Source organism: Nyctereutes procyonoides, unplaced genomic scaffold (genome assembly GCF_905146905.1).
Source record: "Nyctereutes procyonoides isolate TBG_1078 unplaced genomic scaffold, NYPRO_anot_genome, whole genome shotgun sequence".
NCBI lineage: Eukaryota > Metazoa > Chordata > Mammalia > Carnivora > Canidae > Nyctereutes > Nyctereutes procyonoides.
In genome coordinates, this window is record NW_026575142.1 from 55,539,368 (window position 1) to 55,558,477 (window position 19,110).

Sequence of the window (19,110 nt, forward strand, 5' to 3'; positions counted from 1 at the left end):
ATCTAGGGAGTATAACATAACGGTCAAAGTATAATGAATTTTAACAGACTCTACCAGATGTATATTTATTAGTTACAGAGGCTGTGATAGTCTTTGGAATTAATCAAGTCAGATAGCACATACCTAAGCTTTTAGATAAACTATATAGATATCCTTGATGCCTATCCATGGAAAGAAAAGACCCACACATGAACGGAAATACTATAAATACACTGAAATAGTTTGGTATATCAGTTTAAATATGTTGACGAATTGAACCAAATTCAAACTGGCTAAAAGAACAAAATGTTGACTCACTTAACAAGAAAATCCAGTGTATATGTGTGCGTATGTGTTGGGGGGAGGGGGTTGGCAGTGTCTGGTGGCTCATGTTTTTCTTTCTCTTCTCTCCACAGTATCACACAATGTCAGTTCATCCTAAGGCTGGCTCTGGTCGTGGTTATGTGATAGCTCTCAGAGTGACAGAGGCCAAATGCATCTTCATTCACATCCAGAGGCTTGCTTCTTCCCCAGCACTCCAAGCTAGAATCTTGAGCCTGTCCCTGATTAGAACAGCATTCATCAAATCGCTAATTAATAACTGTGGCCAAGGACATAGTTATATCCATCGGTTTATACCATGTCTGGAACTGGGGATAGGGCTGTTTTACGAGAAGGATATGGCTTATGTGGAGGATAGGTAGATATTAGTAGGAAAACTGGGGAAATGGACAAATGAATACTGAATGTTCACTACAAGGACATCTGGTCTGAAAGACAATAGCAAACCCAGGGCTATAGTTAATTACTGAAAATCCTTGTTGGTATGACTAATAAGAAAATAGTTTCTGGATTTCAAACTAACAACAGCAACAACAACAAAATTCCAAGGCCAGTATGTTTCTTTTATTATTTTGTGTTTGACTTAAGATGGTTGAATGATTTCATTTTCAGTTATAAGCTTTACATTAATTCCCATGCAAAAACCCAAGACCGCATATGCCTGATTTCAATTGGCCAAAATCCAACCTGTGAGTCTGGACATTCGAGATCAAATCCAAAATGTTGCTTGACCTTCCCAATAGTAGACATCATGATCATCCTTTGAGATATCAGCAGGGCCCCTGACCTTTCAAACACCACAGTCTGCCATGAGTCCATACCAAAACAAGGAGCCAATGCCTTGCAACACCTAAACCTGGCAAGTGATTTCATTCATGAAGATAAGACACCTCCACACAAAGCTACCACCCACAGATATGTCCTCGTTCCTGCTCTATAGAAAAACCTCCTTTTGAACAGGCATGGTATCTTCTATTTGGGGATTATGAATTCTTTCTGCCAGTTTTCCCCACAACTCCCAGTAGAAGCAAAGGGATTTTACAAAAAAAGCTCACCTTTATAACCCCCAAAAGCAGTAGATACAAAGACACCTACTCTATGTCTATATTTTCTCCACCTTCAGATGGTCACTGAGCAGGTGTAAAGCTTCACAAACTTCTCTCAGTAAGACAGGAACCAGGAGTATCAAAGAGGGCAAAACAGGACACCACATTTAAAGGAGAACGAAACAAATGCAAAGAATCATTAATAAAAAAATGATAGCATTTCAACAGCGGATGTCAATTTATATTGAAACACACACACTGGAACTCTGACAATGGCCAAGATTTCATTAGTGCAAATAACAATTATAATGGTATGTTCTTTAATAGGATTTAAATAAGGCTTCAAATAATTACACACGCTAAAACTACTATTTGGAAACCTTAATTCTGTTTGGAAGGTTGTCAAACACAGCCTCCAAACCATCCAAAGTTCTGATCTGAGGACAATTACATTCAATGAAGTTGCTCCAAAACACAACTGGTAGCAGTATCACTTTCAAAGTCTACATTGTTTGGTGGAAAGAGGGAAACTACTCCGGTCACTGGTCAAAAGAAAGAAATCCAGCTACCATACCAGGTAGTTCCCAGGTTCAGACAATTCTCAAATATTTGTAGTGATGAAAGCTCATTTAAAAAAAAAAAAAAAAAGAGTCCTGAAATGTCAGAAAGAGATCTGTTGCCCCATCCTCATGAACAAATTTGCACAAAGCATGAAACGGTAAAAAGCAAGAGAATTCATGAGCATTTTCATCTATGTATGGCTCGAGTTCTCCTTAAAAAAACAAACAAACAAACAAAAAAAACAAACCAAAACCCAAAACAATGCAACAATAACTACAAAAAGTAAACAACAAAATCAGAGGCAGAATATGAAATAGTAATATACTGTTTCAGAGCCTGCACCGTCCTGCAGAACCAGGAAACTTAAAATGTGTTCTTAACAGATCCAATCTAGGCTGGATGTGTAAAAAACGGAAAGTCAGCATCACAAACCACACTACACATCAGGAGAGTTTTAGAACCAGGAAAAAGGAAACAAAAAAAGGCAGCAAGATGCTCAGAAAAATTTGTCATCGATCCTGAAATGGGGCCGTGTGACATCATCCGGGTTAATAAAGACCGAGATGGACTTCCCCGGGTTCTCAGTCACTAGCTGTTGCAGTTTTTTGGCCAAGCGGTCATCGGGCTGGTTGGGGTCCCCTCCGTCGGACTGCGGGGAGGGGATGCTGGTGGTGCTCCCTCGCCTCTGGAGCTCCAGCGTCAGCCGGTTGGCCGCCTTGACGTGCTCGATGGCGGTGCGCAAGTGCTCGGCGGGGTCCGAGCGCACGGAGGAGAGCTTCCGCGCATGAAGCATGACCGTCTCCTCTGACAGATGCTCCAGCATGTTGCACTGAGGGATGAAATAGTTGGGGCACATCTTGTTGACCAGACAGTGCTGTAGGTCATCAATGAGGCCCAGCAGAAAGTGGGCTGCATAGTCTTCTTGGGCCAAGTAGTTGGCAGGAAGTCTGTCGCAGGCCCAGAGCATCATGCTCCGCAGGTGATAGGGGCTGATAGCCTTGGGCCGGGACAGGAGTTTAATGATAATGGCTTTGCAGGCCTGATAAGCCTGCATGAGGCTACTAGAGATGCACTTCTTCAGCTGCACCTCGCTCCTGGCAAAGGACAGCCGCCATTCATTGTCCTTCTTACCCTTGTAGGAGCAAGCAGGCACCAAGTAAAACCCACTGATGACCTCTTCCTCGGTGATCTTCCCATCCCAAAAGTGGTTCTCCATGAGCCAGCTCTGGGCCACTGCAGGCCAGCCTTTGAAAGATACCACGGGCACAATATCATACAACATGCGACTGCTCCCCACACCCAGGATGATGGAGATGATGGTCCCGTTCTTTTCCACCTTTTCCACCTTTGGCATCCCTCGCTGGGGTTTCTTCTGGATCTCTGACAGGACAATGCTGATGGAGTCATAGAACCAGTCGGCCACTTTGGTTGGGGAGAAGAAGTAGTTGGTGGCACCATTGATGTGATCCACGATGGTGCAGCAGTCTTTCCACTTACTGATTGTCCCCTCATCGAAGAGCCGCAGGCTCAGCCAAGAGTGGCACAAGGCTGAGTGGCGCATATCGAGGGTCACGGGCTGATTACGGTCGTGCAGCTTAAGGGCTGGCACCAGAAGAGTGAAGTCCATATCATAGTCTGTGCCCCGGGCATAGACATTAAGCTCATCTAAGTCCAGGTCCACCACGCCTTCCCGGACTCCGCCAGAGAGCAACAGGTACTCATTGGCCACTGGAAGTTTTTGGTCCAGCTTTTGCACCATTCCTAGAAACAGAAAGAGAAAACACTGTTACAGGAGACACAGACACCAGAGTCTTTTGCATCAATAGAGAATGCGCCGAGTTTCCAAGACCCACTTCTCATTATAGGGACCAAATCAGATCTCAGGCTGCTGCATGGACCCAGCCAGCAGTACTTTGTTCTTTCTCATCCTTTAACCAAGTGGGAGAATCACGACAGATTTTCTCGTACGGCAAGGATGGCATCTTTTTCAATCATAAACTGGGGTTCTTCTTCCCCAGTCACCACGTTGCTTAGTGGCACTGCCATCCACTAGATCATCTCATAAGGTCAGACGTCTCAGTAAGCTTCAAGTCTTTATTGGTCTTCTACTGCTAAATTTTATCTATATAACTTCTGCAACATTTCTCACTGCTTCCCTGTTCTCCATCTCTGCTGCCCTCAAATAAAGCCAGACTCTTTTTTATCTCTTGCCAAACCAGCTTCCCATCCTTAGGCTCTTCCAGCTTAAGCCTTTCTCTATACCAGCAACCCTCACTGTGGGCTGTGGACACTTACAGGGGGTGGTGAGGTCACAACCCTTCCATAATAACACTAACACATCATTTGCCTTGTTCACAGTGTTGACACTTGAACTGACGCTTGATGGGACGGAAGCAAATGGCAGGTCAAACTGCTAGGCAGGGATCCCTGGGTGGCGCAGCGGTTTGGCGCCTGCCTTTGGCCCAGGGCGCGATCCCGGAGACCCAGGATCGAATCCCACGTCGGGCTCCCGGCGCGTGGAGCCTGCTTCTCCCTCTGCCTGTGTCTCTGCCTCTCTCTCTCTCTCTGTGACTATCATAAAATTTAAAAAAAAACAAACTGCTAGGCATTCGTGAAGACAGTGGCACCAAACTACACTGGCAGTCATTGAACTCTCTTGCTAACTTGTACTAGCATTTAAAAAAAAAAAAAAATCAGGGGCGCCTAGGTGGCTCAGTGGTTGAGCGTCTGCCATTGGCTCAGGTCGTGATTCTAGGATCCTGGGATCAAGTCCCACATCCGGCTCCCCATAGGGGGCCTGCTTCCCCCTCTGCCTGTGTCTCTGCCTCTCTCTGTGTATCTCTCATGAATAAATAAATAAAATCTTTTAAAAAAAATCAGTTGCACTGAAGAAAACCCCTAATGGAAAAGATAAATGAGTTAATTTTATTAAATCCCAACTCTGCAGCCACCTCTCTAATGTTCTGTGTGACAAAACGGCAAGCAACCATAAAGCACTTCTGCCTCGTACTGAAGTACAAAAGCTGTCTTCAGGAAAAGCACCTGTGTTGGAGCTGTGGGCTAAGTTAGCTGCTTTGCCCGTGGAAGACCATTTTTACTTTAAGGAACAACTGATCAACTATGGGCATTCAGACTTGGGTATCTGGTAGACATTTTCATTAAAAAATGAACTAAGCCTATCTTCGCAAAAACAAATAAAATATCTATTGCCAATGAGAAAACGAGCTCCCCCCCCCAAAAAAAGTGCTAAATTTTAGAAAACTCATCTCTTGCATCATGAGCTTATTAATATCTTCCCAAATGATATACTTTTCTGGTAAAACTGGTAGTGACATATAAAAATGTGATTTTTGGATGCGAACATGAGCTCCTTAAGAGTGAAGACCATGTCTCAAATCTGTATTAGGCAGGCATTGGGCTCTGCACCCAGTGGACATACAACTGAAGCTATGACTGAATGGCAAAGGAACAAACAGATGGAATTAATGGGAATTCACCATGAAGAGCTTAAATAATTATAGACTAAATGCAAATGACTGCTCCGTCTACAAATATACCCTCCCTGCCAGCATCATTCTCTGTGACTTATTTAACCTTTTCTCCAAAGATCGCAAGGAACTATCACAAACTACTACAATTTCCTTACTTGCTGCGATTACTTTTAATCAATGTAGTTTATTATTCACAAGAAACAACACTGATGCAAATAAATATGCCTTGTGACTGTGTTTATGTTACCATTTTATTTCAGAATTTAATTCTCAAAAATGAAATAAAAATGTGCTCTTTTCGTTCTTTCAAATCCTATTTTCCAAACCGGATTAACCATGACAATCTCTTTTCAGTACCACTTCCTTATAGAGACAGGAATACAGCAAGCTATCACACTGAAGGCAATTAGAAAAGTTATCCAACTTTCAAGAATCCACAATTAGAAAGAGAATCCATCCAGTGTACCTGACTTCTGAGGCTGCTTCTCATACTCCTTGCGCTGTGCTACCCAGACCTCTTATCTCAGTTCTTGGGACTGCCGTCAGTGCAATCCCATAAGGACTGCCTGCAAAGAGCCAGCTCAACCCAAGTCGTGTCCTGTGTTTGGGGTGAGGGTGGGGGGTACACATCAAAGTGAGAATGCCCTGGTTCAGGATACTCTGAAGAATTATTCAAATCCAGAGTTCTCAGGGGGGTTGGCTAAGGCTGACAGCGTGGCCTACAAAGAAACCAGGCTTCTTCCTCAGTCTGATCCTGTCTTGGGTCCCTACCTTCCACGGGGGCTGGTCACAGGGGGGCTTCTTAATAAGTATGCTAAGGTCACCTGGCTGGCTGGCTGGCTCAGGCAGTTGAGCGTCCAACTCTTGATCTCAGCTCAGGTCATGGTCTCATGAGTTGTAGGATCAAGTCTGGGCTCTGCCCTCTGTGGGGAGTCTGAGATTCTCTCTCTCCCTCTTCCCCTCCCCTGGCTCACACACGTGTGCACTCTCTCAAATAAATAAATATCCTAACTCCATTTGAAGGGCTGCTTCATAAGGCATTACATTCTTTTTTTTTTAACTTTATTTTTCTTACTTTTTTTTTTTTAAAGATTTTATTTATTTATTCATGACTGACAGAGAGAAAGAGAGAGGCAGAGACACAGGCGGGGGAGAAGCAGGCTCCATGCAGGGAGCCTGACGTGGGGCTCAATCCTAGGTCTCCAGGATCACACCCCAAGCTGAAGGCGGCACTAAACTGCTGGGCCACTGGGGCTGCCCAGGCATTACATTCTAACAAAGCAAAAACAGACTTCACTAAAGTCAGCATGGAAAATCTATCTTCCTTTTAAAAGTGGTTTTCAAAAACCGAATTTAGTAAAAACCAAGGATTGAAAGTTATCAAACACCAAAAACAAAGATGCATTTCTCAATTGTCAGGTTTCAGTTTTAACCTCATCTTTATAATATAACAAATATTACCACTCCAAGTCACTCCAAGTCTTAGCTATAAACAGGTAAGATTTGCTTCTCAGAATCCAGGGTGGGTTGGGAAAATCATTTTTGCTGCATTATAGGCTCACGGGTAGGTAATTACTTTCAAAGAGAAATATCTGATCATGAAATAATTTGTCATTAGTTCAAATGTTTTTAGATCCTAACATTTGGAGCATCACATATACACACTGAAAACATGTTGAAATGTATTATGATTAATTAATAAGATCTGAATAGATTAGAAGTGGTGGTATAATTTGGATACCATATCACTGTTCACTGTTCCCTCTTAGACATACATGACTCAAAACTCCAGACATTCTTTTCTGTCCTAGACAGGATCAAACTGGCTCTGAGCATACTAGCAAGGACCTGTCTAGACAACAAGAATAAGATGTGCATCAACAGGCTGGGTATACTGTGTTTACAAACATGCCACTGACTTTGCCTTGGACTGTCAATTTTTGTTTGCATAGTCACAGGTTAAGAAAAAGCTAAAACTCCCTTCTGCCCTCTACTGGATTAAAGAAGTTTTAACATGTTTTCACTTGTTAGCAGATACACTAGCACATTCCTGCCAGTAATAAAATATTCTTTAAAAAAAAAAAAAAAAAAAAAAAAAAATATATATATATATATATATATATATATATATATATATATATATTCTTTTTCCTCCCAAATGAGGCTTGTGGACCCAGTTAAAATGTTGCCCCTCCTTTCAGAAGTCATAAAAATATTTGGCTAAATTCTGTTATCAGGAGTTAGGTTAATTTTGGATTCTTATTCCTTTCAAGGGCAGAGAGAACTTTAGCAGCAGAGAAAATCTTGCTGAAGCTCATTTGCTAAGCTCCTAAAAGTCAGAAAGTCCCCAAGGCCACGTATTTCTGGAAGCTAATCCCCTGTGACACCCACATTTACATTTAGCCTGCCTGAGCCCATTAGTCTGCAGTTTTACCAATGATTTGGTAATGTGTTACCAAACTGGAGCCTGCCCCAGCATTCTACTCAAATGCCCTCCTGGAAAACTTTCCTGGGCTAAGTTTAAATGAAAATGAGCTGACATCAGCTATCGTGGCAGATGGGTTGCCATGCAACTAAAACACATCCAGGGGCTGGAGGGAAGAAGGCTGAGGAGAGAAAAAAAAAAATCAACCATCCACTTCGGCCAGGGGTACCAGTTCCAACAAGTGCCATCTCTGAAGTGATCCAAGGATTTCTGTGTAATTACCGGGGGTGAGATCAAGTGACTGGTTGTTTAGCTATTAGCAAATTATCCAAAACTAAGAGTGAGAACAAAAGGAAAAATCTCACATAACAATGAGCTGGTTAGGAGAAAAAGCTTATTCCCCTGGGCGGGTCTCTTCTTTTTCAAGGAAGCATGGGCATATGTTTGCTGTTAAAAACACAAAGTAAAACTGCCTCCCAGCCTCATGTCCTGGAATTAATTGATTCCTTGGTTTCGCTTTATTTTGTAGTTTCTACTTAAGAAGACCTTAATATTACTGATAAAGCCAGTAATGAAAGAGTTAACAGGGCAGCTACACCAGGCTGCAAATCTTTATCCCAAATCTGCTGGTTCTCAGGAATGCTGTCTGCCACCATGTTTCTATACCATAATATTCTTGCCTGACACCGTGATAACCAAGTGTTGATTTCTTTGTTTTGCAGACTCAAGATTTCATCAGAAAAGCCAGGCAAACTAGTCAGGACCCCTGGCCTCCTCTTGGAGCACAAAGGAATGAAGTTAACACTGCCCTGCTCAGTCACTGCCTCTGTCAGATTCTGAGCCACGAGCACCTTAGCTTTTCTCCCCATTATCCAGACCCTTTTCCACTTGCCTTTAGAAATCCTGGACTCTCCCCTGCTGGGGAGGCAGATTTAATTAAGGCTTGCCCTCCCACCTCTCCAAGAAGAAACCCTTTCCTTACTGCACACTCCATGTCCCAGCGATTGGTTTTGTTGTGCAAGGGACAGAGGGGCCTGGGTTCTGTTTACACTGGGACTTTGAGTTTAAGGAATGACTTCAATGTCATCCACTTAGTCCTTTGCTCATTATCTTTACAATATCAAGTGAAAGATGGAACTCTGTCCCTGACACTCTTATATTCTAGTGAATAAAACTCTATCACATTCCACTGAATTCAAGTTACAAGCTGCCATCACTCAAGCACATAATGCCAGGTTGTTAACACCAGAGCACTTGAACCAGGTATGGTGTCTAGCCTCCGAGCTTCACTCCAGCAGGTATGTGGGGACTCGGGAGGGTAATTTAACAAATACTAAGTAGATAAGGGAAATTGGTACTTGTGCAGGTTCCATAAAACAAAACAAAACAAAGCTGTTACCTATGTTGAGGGGAGAAAGATATGTCAGAGAGGTAAAATGTCTATGTCTTATTATTCAAGCTACAGAATTAGATAAATTGTCTCTATGTCTTTGACTCTGTATATAAAAGATTTCTATGCAGATTAAAAGAGACCTGAGTATCTTGGCAATATTCGTTTCATTACAAAATGTTATCTTTTCCACCCAAACTCATGTGGCACACTAAGAACAGTGCCTTATAGCGGTGATGCTCGATAGCAGGAAGGGTACAGAATGGAACGATGTTGACAAAGCGCTTCTGTGATTCTGATACATCTCCTTGGGGAACAGTCTTTTGGTTGCTAATAAATAATATAAAACCTTCCTATAAAAAGTTGATTTATACTTCAAAGAAATAAATATTTTTGTCAAGCTTATCCACATTCTGAAAAGTAGGCATGGCTACCTTCTCCTAAAAAAGGATCTATGGAATTTTTTAATGACTCCAATTTAGGGAAGATTTTAGTATTTTCCTCATTTGTGTCCAGAAATCATATATGTGGCATCCCTCACCTTGCAGGAGAAAAAAACAGTTTCAGAAAGGAGAAATAGGGATCCCTGGGTGGCGCAGCGGTTTAGCGCCTGCCTTTGGCCCAGGGCGCGATCCTGGAGACCCGGGATCGAATCCCACGTCAGGCTCCCGGTGCATGGAGCCTGCTTCTCCCTCTGCCTGTATCTCTGCCTCTCTCTCTCTCTCTCTCTCTCTCTCTCTCTCTCTGACTATCATAAAATAAAAAAAATAAAAATAAAAATAAAAAAAGAATATGTTAAAAAAAAAAAGGAGAAATAACTCATTCAAGGTCACACGGCCCTACTGACAGATTAACAGCACTGTCTTATTCCTATAATTGTTGCACAGGTCAGAATGGCGTATACCTACTGCTTCCCTCATGACAACAGCTGAACTTGACATAAATGCAGAACGGGTTCCAAAGGGAGGCAGCAGGGGTCTCAAGGCAAAGTGTCAACTTTGTGCTTTCATTGGCAAAAGTTGTGCTGTGACCTTGGAGAAGCAGCAGAACATGTCTGAGCACCCACATTTATCATGGGAAAGAACAGATCTTATCTGTCTTGCAAGAAGCTATTAGTATTCCAAAATAAATTGACTATAAGACACAGGAAATAGAAGAGACCAATGGAACGTCTCAGTATTTTCAATAATCTGCTGAGTGATCATGAATATTAACAGTTACAGCAATATATTCTTAAGGCAAAGAGCCTGTTTTATTTGGCATAATTCTGAGACAACTGCACGTAATCTTATTTAAATCTTTTAGAAAACTGATTAATTCATGTATGGTAATGACTTTTTAAAATTATTTATTTATTTGAGAGAGGGAGAGCAGAGTGAGAGAGAGCGAGCGCACAAGCAGGGAGAAGGGCAAAAGGGGGAAGGCCAACCAGACTCCTTGCTGAGCAGGGAGCCTGATGCAGGGGCTCCATCCCAGGACCCCCGGGATCATGACCCAAACTGCAGGCAGGCACTTACCTGGCTGAGCCAGCCAGATGCCCCTGGTAATGAATGACCCATTGACCAAATACATATAGTCATAGGACTGATTCAAAAGATGATGCTTCAAAGGAGTCTCCCTTGCTTGATCTTTCCTTGTTTTGATACAGATATGTGTACAAGAGCATTGGAGAAAGGCAGGCTTGGGTTTAAATCTGGGTCTGTCATTAAGTAAACAAGATAAATTATTTAACCTTTTTGAGCTTCCAGTTCTTCATATGTTTAAAACCAACCAACCAACCAACCAACCAACCAACCATAAAACCACCCTTTTGGAGTTGATAGGAACTATCTGAGCACATAGATATTTCACTCTTTCCCCCTATGTTCTTCCCTTTCTCCACCACCTATAAAACTGGAATAGCAGACAACACCTATTTCACAGAGTTATTCTGAAGATTTAATTAAACCTGTCTGAAGTCTCTAGCACATGCAAGGTGTACAAAACATGTCAGAGGAAGGGAGATGAATGGAGCATTCTCTCCCGTCACTGCACTCAGACTGCTGCTAGCCTACAAATGCCTCCTCTGATGAATGTCCCTGTGTGGCATGGCACAGGGCTTGGCAAGAAGAGAGCAGGCTGGATTCCCACCCATTCTTGTTCCTTCTGAACAAGTGCCCTGCAGAATAAATAACCTACACACCTCCACGGTGGGCCTTGATCTGATTTTTTACATTAGCACTTTCTACGCCTATTGAACAGTGGGCTCTACTCGTGGCTTATTTTCCTTCCTAAACAGGATAAAAAATATAAAGCACTGGACACAGTAATGGCAAAGAAGCTCAGAAAATGGAAGCTATTGTCACAGTCAACAGTCCATAAGCTCCTGTAGTCGGGTTTTATTACTGCAGTGGCTAACACAGATATTGGGATCAGAAGGCAACTGATTGTTGAACGCACCGATTATTTCAGTCAACTCCAATACACCAATAACAATATCTAGGGGATCATGGAATTTGCTATACAATACACCATGAAATCCTGTCAGCACATATCTGTAAGATCATGTGGTAATAATTCAAAAGTTAGAGTGGAAAAAAGTGCCTAATTTTTCATTGTTTTCTTTTTTAAAATTTAAGTTCTAAAAATTGGTGGGCTTTGGCAAAGTCTACTAAGCTATTTTGAACACAAGGACCATGAGTTAGGCCTGGATTCAAGTCCAATTCACCCAAGACCAACATAATTACATAATTAATCAGTCTTGGCCTCAACTGGGGAATGAAAGTTGGAGAATGACAACTTCTCACCTTCCCCAAATTTTGGTGGGTGGTCACAGGAATAAAACAAAATGCACACCAGATTACTTGGCATGCCAATAAAGAGAGGGTTCTGAGCACATGCGCATAACGCATGTTATCAATATTTTACCCATCTCATAAGTCTTGCCCCCCCTCCCTTTTTTTTCTTTTTAGCTCTTAGGATGGTTTAAAAACTCATGGTTTCTGCCAATCAGAACTTAATGGCAAAACTCAAAGGGGTATCTAATTAGTCCCACTATCAGCTTCCTACAGCAAAAACAGGGGCATGAAAGCTACATATTGTCAATTTACAAGAGTGTTCACTTTAGAAGGCTCATTCTTGGGATGCCTGGGTGGCTCAGCGGTTGAGCGTCTGCCTTTGGCTCAGGTCATGATCCCAGATCCAGGGATCAAGTCCCGTATCAGGCTACCCGCAGGGAGCCTGCTTCTCCCTCTGCCTATGTCTCGGCCTCTCTCTGTAGGTCTCTCATTAATAAATAAAATCTTAAAAAAAAAAAAAGCTCATTCTTCAAAGATAAAAACAACAGCAACCTGAAAGCAAGTGTAATGCCAATATGGATTAAATGGCTATCTAAGACACAAAAATGTATCAGTGATGACCAGATCACCTTTCTCTTGCTCTGCAGAAGAAGCAATATGCTTGTGATAGAGATGTTCAGAATCAATTCAGCAACAGGGTGGCTCAGCAGTTGAAAATCTGCCCAAGGTGTGATCCCAGAGTCCCGGGATCGAGTTCCACATGGGGCTCCCTGAGAGAAGCCTGCTTCTCCTTCTATGTCTCTGCCTCTCCGTGTGTCTTTCATGAATAAATAAATAAAATCTTAAAAAAAAAAAAAAAGAATCAATTCAGCTGTACCCCCCTCACCTCTGCCTGTGACACCCAATGGGTGTGGTTTGCATTCCTTTCCCATTTGAGGATGTCTATGCTATGCAAACTACTTAATTTCTCTGAAACTGGAAAGCTGGGTTGGATTACGGGACGGGGGTGCATACATTTTAGAAGAGAAACAATGAAATAAGCCATGGTCAGGAATTGGCAGAAATGGAGATGGGGTTCAAAACTCAGGTTTAAGTTATTCATGGAAGCAACACATGGCCTTAGTGTCTCCTCTGAGCCAGCATTACACTAGATGATACAAAGGTGAAGAGAAACACACAGCCTCCACTGCATCATGCTCATCATGTAGTGAGAAAGCCGGATATAATTGTATCAGTCAGGATAGATGCAGTTACACTGAGTAAGAAAGCTAAAAGCCTCAGTGACATAAAATAACAAGTCTTTGATTTTTCATTCAGACTTTGTGACCATCAGTAGGGGTTGGCTAGCGGCCCTTCTTTTCTTAATCTAGGACACAGGTGGATAGAAAACCCTTATCTGGAACTTCATGATTACTCTATTGGAGGAAAAGAAAGCCCTAGAGAATCTCCTCTCAGCAGGTAAGTGCTCTGGCCTGGAAAGGACCGATTATCATTTTCATTCATAAATCACTGGTCAAAACTAGTCACGTGGTCTTACCTAATCCCAGGGAAGAAAGTGCAATTCTACTTCTGGCTGGGAAGGCAGAGAGCCAGAAATATTTGATAAGCAGCATGAACAGTTCTCACACTAATCAGATAATCATACACTAATGAACAAATAATTATAAACTGAGGTAATAACATTCAAGGAAATGAATAAAGGTCCTCGTGAAAACATAGAAGAGGAAGAGGAGTGTGTATCAGTCAGCCTGAAGGACAGAAAATTCAAGAAGGCCATGAGATCCACCTTCAAATATTTGATGAGTCACCCTGGTAAAGAAATGGACTTTACCTATAGAGTGCCAGTAAGTAGAAGACATGAAGATGGAAGACACAGAAGACATATTCCATCTCATGTGTCAGTGAAAGACCTGTCTCATCAAGTAGAATTTTCTGACCATCCTGCCAGTGGAGAGAGGGCATTTCCTGTTCCAAGAGATGATCAATCAGAATCTTAGCGGGTGGAGGGGAGACTAATAATACAAACATGAGATAGAGTCCGAGTATAGATGTGTTCCAGAAAGCTACTACTGAAGAAAGACAACTATAACACAGACCCCTAAAGCCACCTATGGCATTGCACGGGGCCCCCAGAAACAGTGGTAGTAAGAAATTCAAGGGTGCGTAAGGCTGGATGCCGCTCTTTTCTCTCACAGTTTACTCATCTGCATTTTTAATGGGCAGCCCAGCTGTGGTCACATCGTCTAACTCTGCCAATGTTCAAAGGAGAGAGCACAGTACGAGCAGTAACACAGAACAGCAAAAGAAGGGCTGACTTTATAGAGCACATTTTCAACGTATTCACATCTCATGTCAAAGGCTCTCTGAGAAGGGCACAAACCCTTATTGGCTCTACTACATATTAAGACACAGGCAGGAGGGATCCCTGGGTGGCGCAGCGGTTTGGCGCCTGCCTTTGGCCCAGGGCGCGATCCTGGAGACCCGGGATCGAATCCCACGTCGGGCTCCCGGTGCATGGAGCCTGCTTCTCCCTCTGCCTGTGTCTCTGCCTCTCTCTCTTTCTCTCTCTGTGACTATCATAAATAAATAAAAATTAAAAAAAAAATTTAAGACACAGGCAGGATGTTTGACAGGTTATCTTATCCAATGCTCTTGGGACTTTCAAGTACATAATATTGTCCCCATTTTACAGATGAGGAAATCGGGATAAATAAGAGTCAAATAAATTGTTCATGGTCACGCTTGCTGAGCTGAGATCCAAATTCAAGTCGATTTCATACTCTTCACTATCTCATGCTCCCTTCCAGCATGAAGAATGCTCTTCTGGGAGAACAATTTAGTATCTTCAAGCCATTAAAATCACCACATACAACACGATAGGAAATAGTGGAAGCTTATTTCTCTATCTAAAAATAAAATAGATTCTATTTTGGAATGAAATGATTTCTAAAGCAGATGAATAGCTGATTTTAGCCATCCCTGAGGAATGAAGTATATGAGCAAAATGGGTCATGGATCATAGGAAAGGAATGAGTATAAAAGACTAAAAATTAAAAAAAAAAAAAAGATACCTGGTGCTGTGACACTTAGCTATATGTGCATGCACTTGTGTTCCACACTTAACTCTTAGACAATTTTCAGAGAGCATCCACAAGTGTTTTAATTGTGGGATTCTCAAAGTGTTGGAATTCTTTCAGGACCCCCAGACAAACCCTGAGAACATTCCCATCTATTTAGAGGCAGAGTCTAATTTACGCATTTTCATCTAACAGCGAAGAAGCCTTCATTTTAAAGTAAGATCCCCTAAATTTTTATGACTAGGATGGGGAGACAGATTGATGGTGGCTGAGAACGTCATTACCAAAGGAAATCATAACCACAAAGCCATAAACTCTGAGTTCTGAAGCAGGAAAATCCTCTTCCTCTGTGGACACAGTATCTACCATAATCACATCTCTTCTCTGTGTAAAACAAAGCTCAGATGCACTGAGAGCCATGGGGAAAGAAACATGAAGAATTTTGTGCCTTTTCTAAACCCCAACCCCCCAAAAAAACAAAAATGAAAACCAACTGGTATTCATGAGCCTGTATGAAGATATGTCCTGCTTATGACCCAGCAGTCTAAGGAAATAGGACAGTGTTGATTAAAACTGGGCTTTACGGTTGTGGTCTACACGACACACTTAGAGTTGCTAAAAATTACCTCAAAAAGATCCCAATGTATATAAAGAATCCTCCTCTAGAGGATTTTAAAATTGTCACTGGCCAGCAATGACCAGTGTCTTAAAATTAGTTTACTTTAGAAAATTTCAAACATACACAATAGTAGAGATAATGAAATAATAAATCCCCACCTAGCCATCTCCCAACTTTAACAATTACTGTTGCCATTCTTGTTTCATTTATGCGTGCTTTTTTTTTTTCTGTAACCTTTTAAACTCAATCCCAGGCATCATACAATTTCAGCCATAAATACTTCAAGGTCTTTAACTGCCAAAGACCTTTTGAAAACTGCAACCATTGTTCCCATATCTAAAGAAAATGAATAATAATAATAATAATTATTTCTTCACTTTATTTTACCTTTGTCTAGTATGTGTGACTATATGAGTATATGGTGTGTGTGCCTGGCTCTTGCAGCCATGGTAGGTGGTTTCCTGCAAGTTGGCAGCTTCCCTCAAGGCCAGTGGTTCTGCTCCTTTACCTGAGGGCCATCTCTGCTTTGCACTGCCAGGAAGGATGTGGGACTCATGCACAAGAATGAACACCACAGAGTTGGGGAGGGGCGGGGGGGGGACACCCTCAACCAGTAGAGGCCAGGAGTTGGTGAACAAAAGGTCCCAGCCAGGAAAAGCCCAGCTTCCAGGTTTACTGCAGGGGCCAATCTTTGGGATGGAGCTTTATTCAAGCACAGCTGCCTTACTCAGATGTAAAAGGTCAAACCAAATTCAAAAACCAAAATAGCATTTTTCCTTTAGTCTCCGCCTGGGATTATTCTGCCTCTGTTCCCCTAAATTGTATGGAAAAATTTGCAAACGACATATTTAATCTCTGTGTTCAATGACCTTTGTCCATACTTGAGTGTAGCACTTAGGCCAATTACCAATTCTTTGTTGGCCTGTCGGCGTCCCTCTGTCTGATGACCTGTGTATCTTCTAACCTAACGCAACAGAAATTCAACAGATGCCAGCTGAATGAATAAATAGATGGTAGAGCCTACAGATGGAATTTATGACTCTTCCAGGATGAAAAGTGCCAGGATGGTGTGCTCAGAGTGACAGAGTCAATTCGACATTGCCATTTCCAGACACAGTGAAAGACTAGAGAGCCACCGTATCTACAAGCAGAGGAATCCCATTACATCCACCGAAGAGATGGCAGGGGAAGCTAGAACTCTGTTAATGAACTGACCATAAACTAACTCTATGGTATCTACACAAAAGCATCTCTTATTCTCTACGAATAATTTAAGGCTAGGCCATTCCAAAGCACTAATTTTTAGCCAACAATCATAGCCGGAAATCAGAAGAAGAGGTACTATGTAATTACAGTGTGATCAAAGATGAAAGTCTAACACTTGTTTTTTAAAAATGATAATGGTGCATTTTTCCTTTGATGCAGAAGAGCTGACCCTATAAATAAACAGATGGTCTTACCAAGCAATTTCCAATAACTGCCAGGAGATGGCACCCACACCCTATTCATCCACCGAGCACTTCTAGCTGGGACCCATAGACTAAAAATTCTAAAATGAAAGCCTTAGGGAATCGGAGGCTTAGCAAGGGGGTAAGATCTGTACAAGCAACTCCCCCACCTCTGGGGAGGGGTGGAGTGTAATTCAAGGTACCACCCAGGGGAACTATAACTTCTGGTGTCCAGGAAGAAATCTGTTGGTAATTCAAGAGCTCACAGGCTCCATCTAGGTTGAGCCAAGATACTTTCTTTGGGCAGGCAATGTGACTGGCAATTGATTCTCAAAACATGCACTGGAGACCTTGCTGCAAGGCACAGCTTCACTGAATAAAGCTTCAGGTGGCAGGAATCAGGGGGTACAGGGAAAGCAGAGGAACTAGTCCCCAGTGTTATGAGGTTAAGGCACCACTCTTTCTGAAAATTGATTCTGACTACAAATTAGTAAGTACATTAAAATATTTTAGGAACCAAGGTGATTAATAAAAAGGAAATTGATTTTTTAACCTGGCTTCAATCGATAAAATCAAACCAAATACTGATTTACACTGTGTGCGTTGTATGAATGTATGTTTTGCAGTTCCCGGAGACTGGCCGCGGTCTTTTTCTCGTTTGTTCCCAGTAATCATTCTGGGAAGGGCACTAGAGTTCTCATTGCACAGACAAGGGAATTGAGGTTCTTGGCAGCTAAGTGGTCAATCTAATGGCACAAAGTATCTACATGGTTCTTCAGCCTAAATTAGATTAAAAACTAGTCTGACCACCCTCGATAATCTTAAAGAAAGGGGGGTCTTGTCATTTGGAAGGTTACTAATTGGTTTGTTGCAGGGTGGGCAGGAGGGTCAAGAAAAGGCTCAAAATGTAAAGCCTGCTCTGCGGGGGGCAATGTATACAGATGATAAACCTAGAGCTCTCAGGTATGCCTATGCTGGCTGGGTTATTTTTTAAAAGATTTTATTTATTTATTTAAGAGAGAGAGAGAGTGAGAGACAGAGCACGAGTGGGGAGCCTAACGCAGGGCTCGATCCCAGGACTCTGGGATCATGACCTGAGCAGAAGGCAGACACTTAACCAACTGAGCCACCCAGGCGCCCCCTGGCCGGATTATTGATGACACATGCCTGTTTTCTTTATCTATACCAGGAAAATAAACATATATCATTCCTAGAAGATAACTTGTCTTTAAGTGTCAAGTTAATAGTTATTAACAATTTTCCATATGGCTCATTGCTGTAATGCTTAATATGTTAATAACGATGGCCCCTCACCTATGCCGTCTTTATCTTCATTTAAACAAATCTTATTTCAAACACTAATACCCTCAAGTCAAGTTTCCAAACAATAAAGCAATAACGTCCTAAAGATCTGCTACTTAAAAAAAAAAATAAAATAAAATAACTCAGTTAATAAGTCTTAAAAGTTTTCTCATTATGTAAAACCAGAATGTTCCGCACCAAAGTTCGGATTAGTACAACTACACCCATACCTATAATTTAAGAAAGGATTAGGGGATCAAATAAGTATTTCCAAGCAAAACAGACATAGAATAAAAGTACTGACAGCGTGACAGACTAATAAAGAGCAGAATCCACTTCAGAGGCACAATTGTCTACCTGATAATTACTTTCAGTATCTGGGTAAAAACATACTTTATTGTTCGAGAGCTTGAAAATGTTCACATCAAAAGAAGCCAGACTTAAAAAACAACCAGTCAAAGCCCTGCGTGGAGGTTGAAATTTGCAGTTTAAAAGCCTGCGTAGATCATGAAAGAGGGTCAAATTGTTGCAGTGTTTTTAAATCCATGCCCACACAATAAAGAAGGGAAAGTCAAAGAGAAAGGCAGAAACTGAATCTCTTAATGATGAAGTGGGAAAGTGATATTTTGAGAGATGGCTTTTTTTCTTCTACT

The 19,110-nt window shown here is 41.9% G+C and overlaps 1 protein-coding gene across 2 annotated transcripts in view; it reads right to left on the reverse strand.

Annotated features, from left to right (window-relative positions):
- Positions 1 to 823: 823 nt before the first annotated feature.
- Positions 824 to 19,110, reverse strand: part of MB21D2 (Mab-21 domain containing 2) — a 107,979-nt gene continuing 89,692 nt past the window's right edge. Inside the window, exon 2 of one of the 2 annotated variants that reach the window (XM_055307644.1) lies at positions 824 to 3,689. In XM_055307644.1, coding sequence (XP_055163619.1) covers positions 2,425 to 3,687 — 1,263 coding nt within the window. In that variant the 5' untranslated portion in view covers positions 3,688 to 3,689 and the 3' untranslated portion in view covers positions 824 to 2,424. The remainder of the gene's footprint in view (positions 3,690 to 19,110) is intronic. The other variant, XM_055307643.1, reaches the window with a different exon arrangement.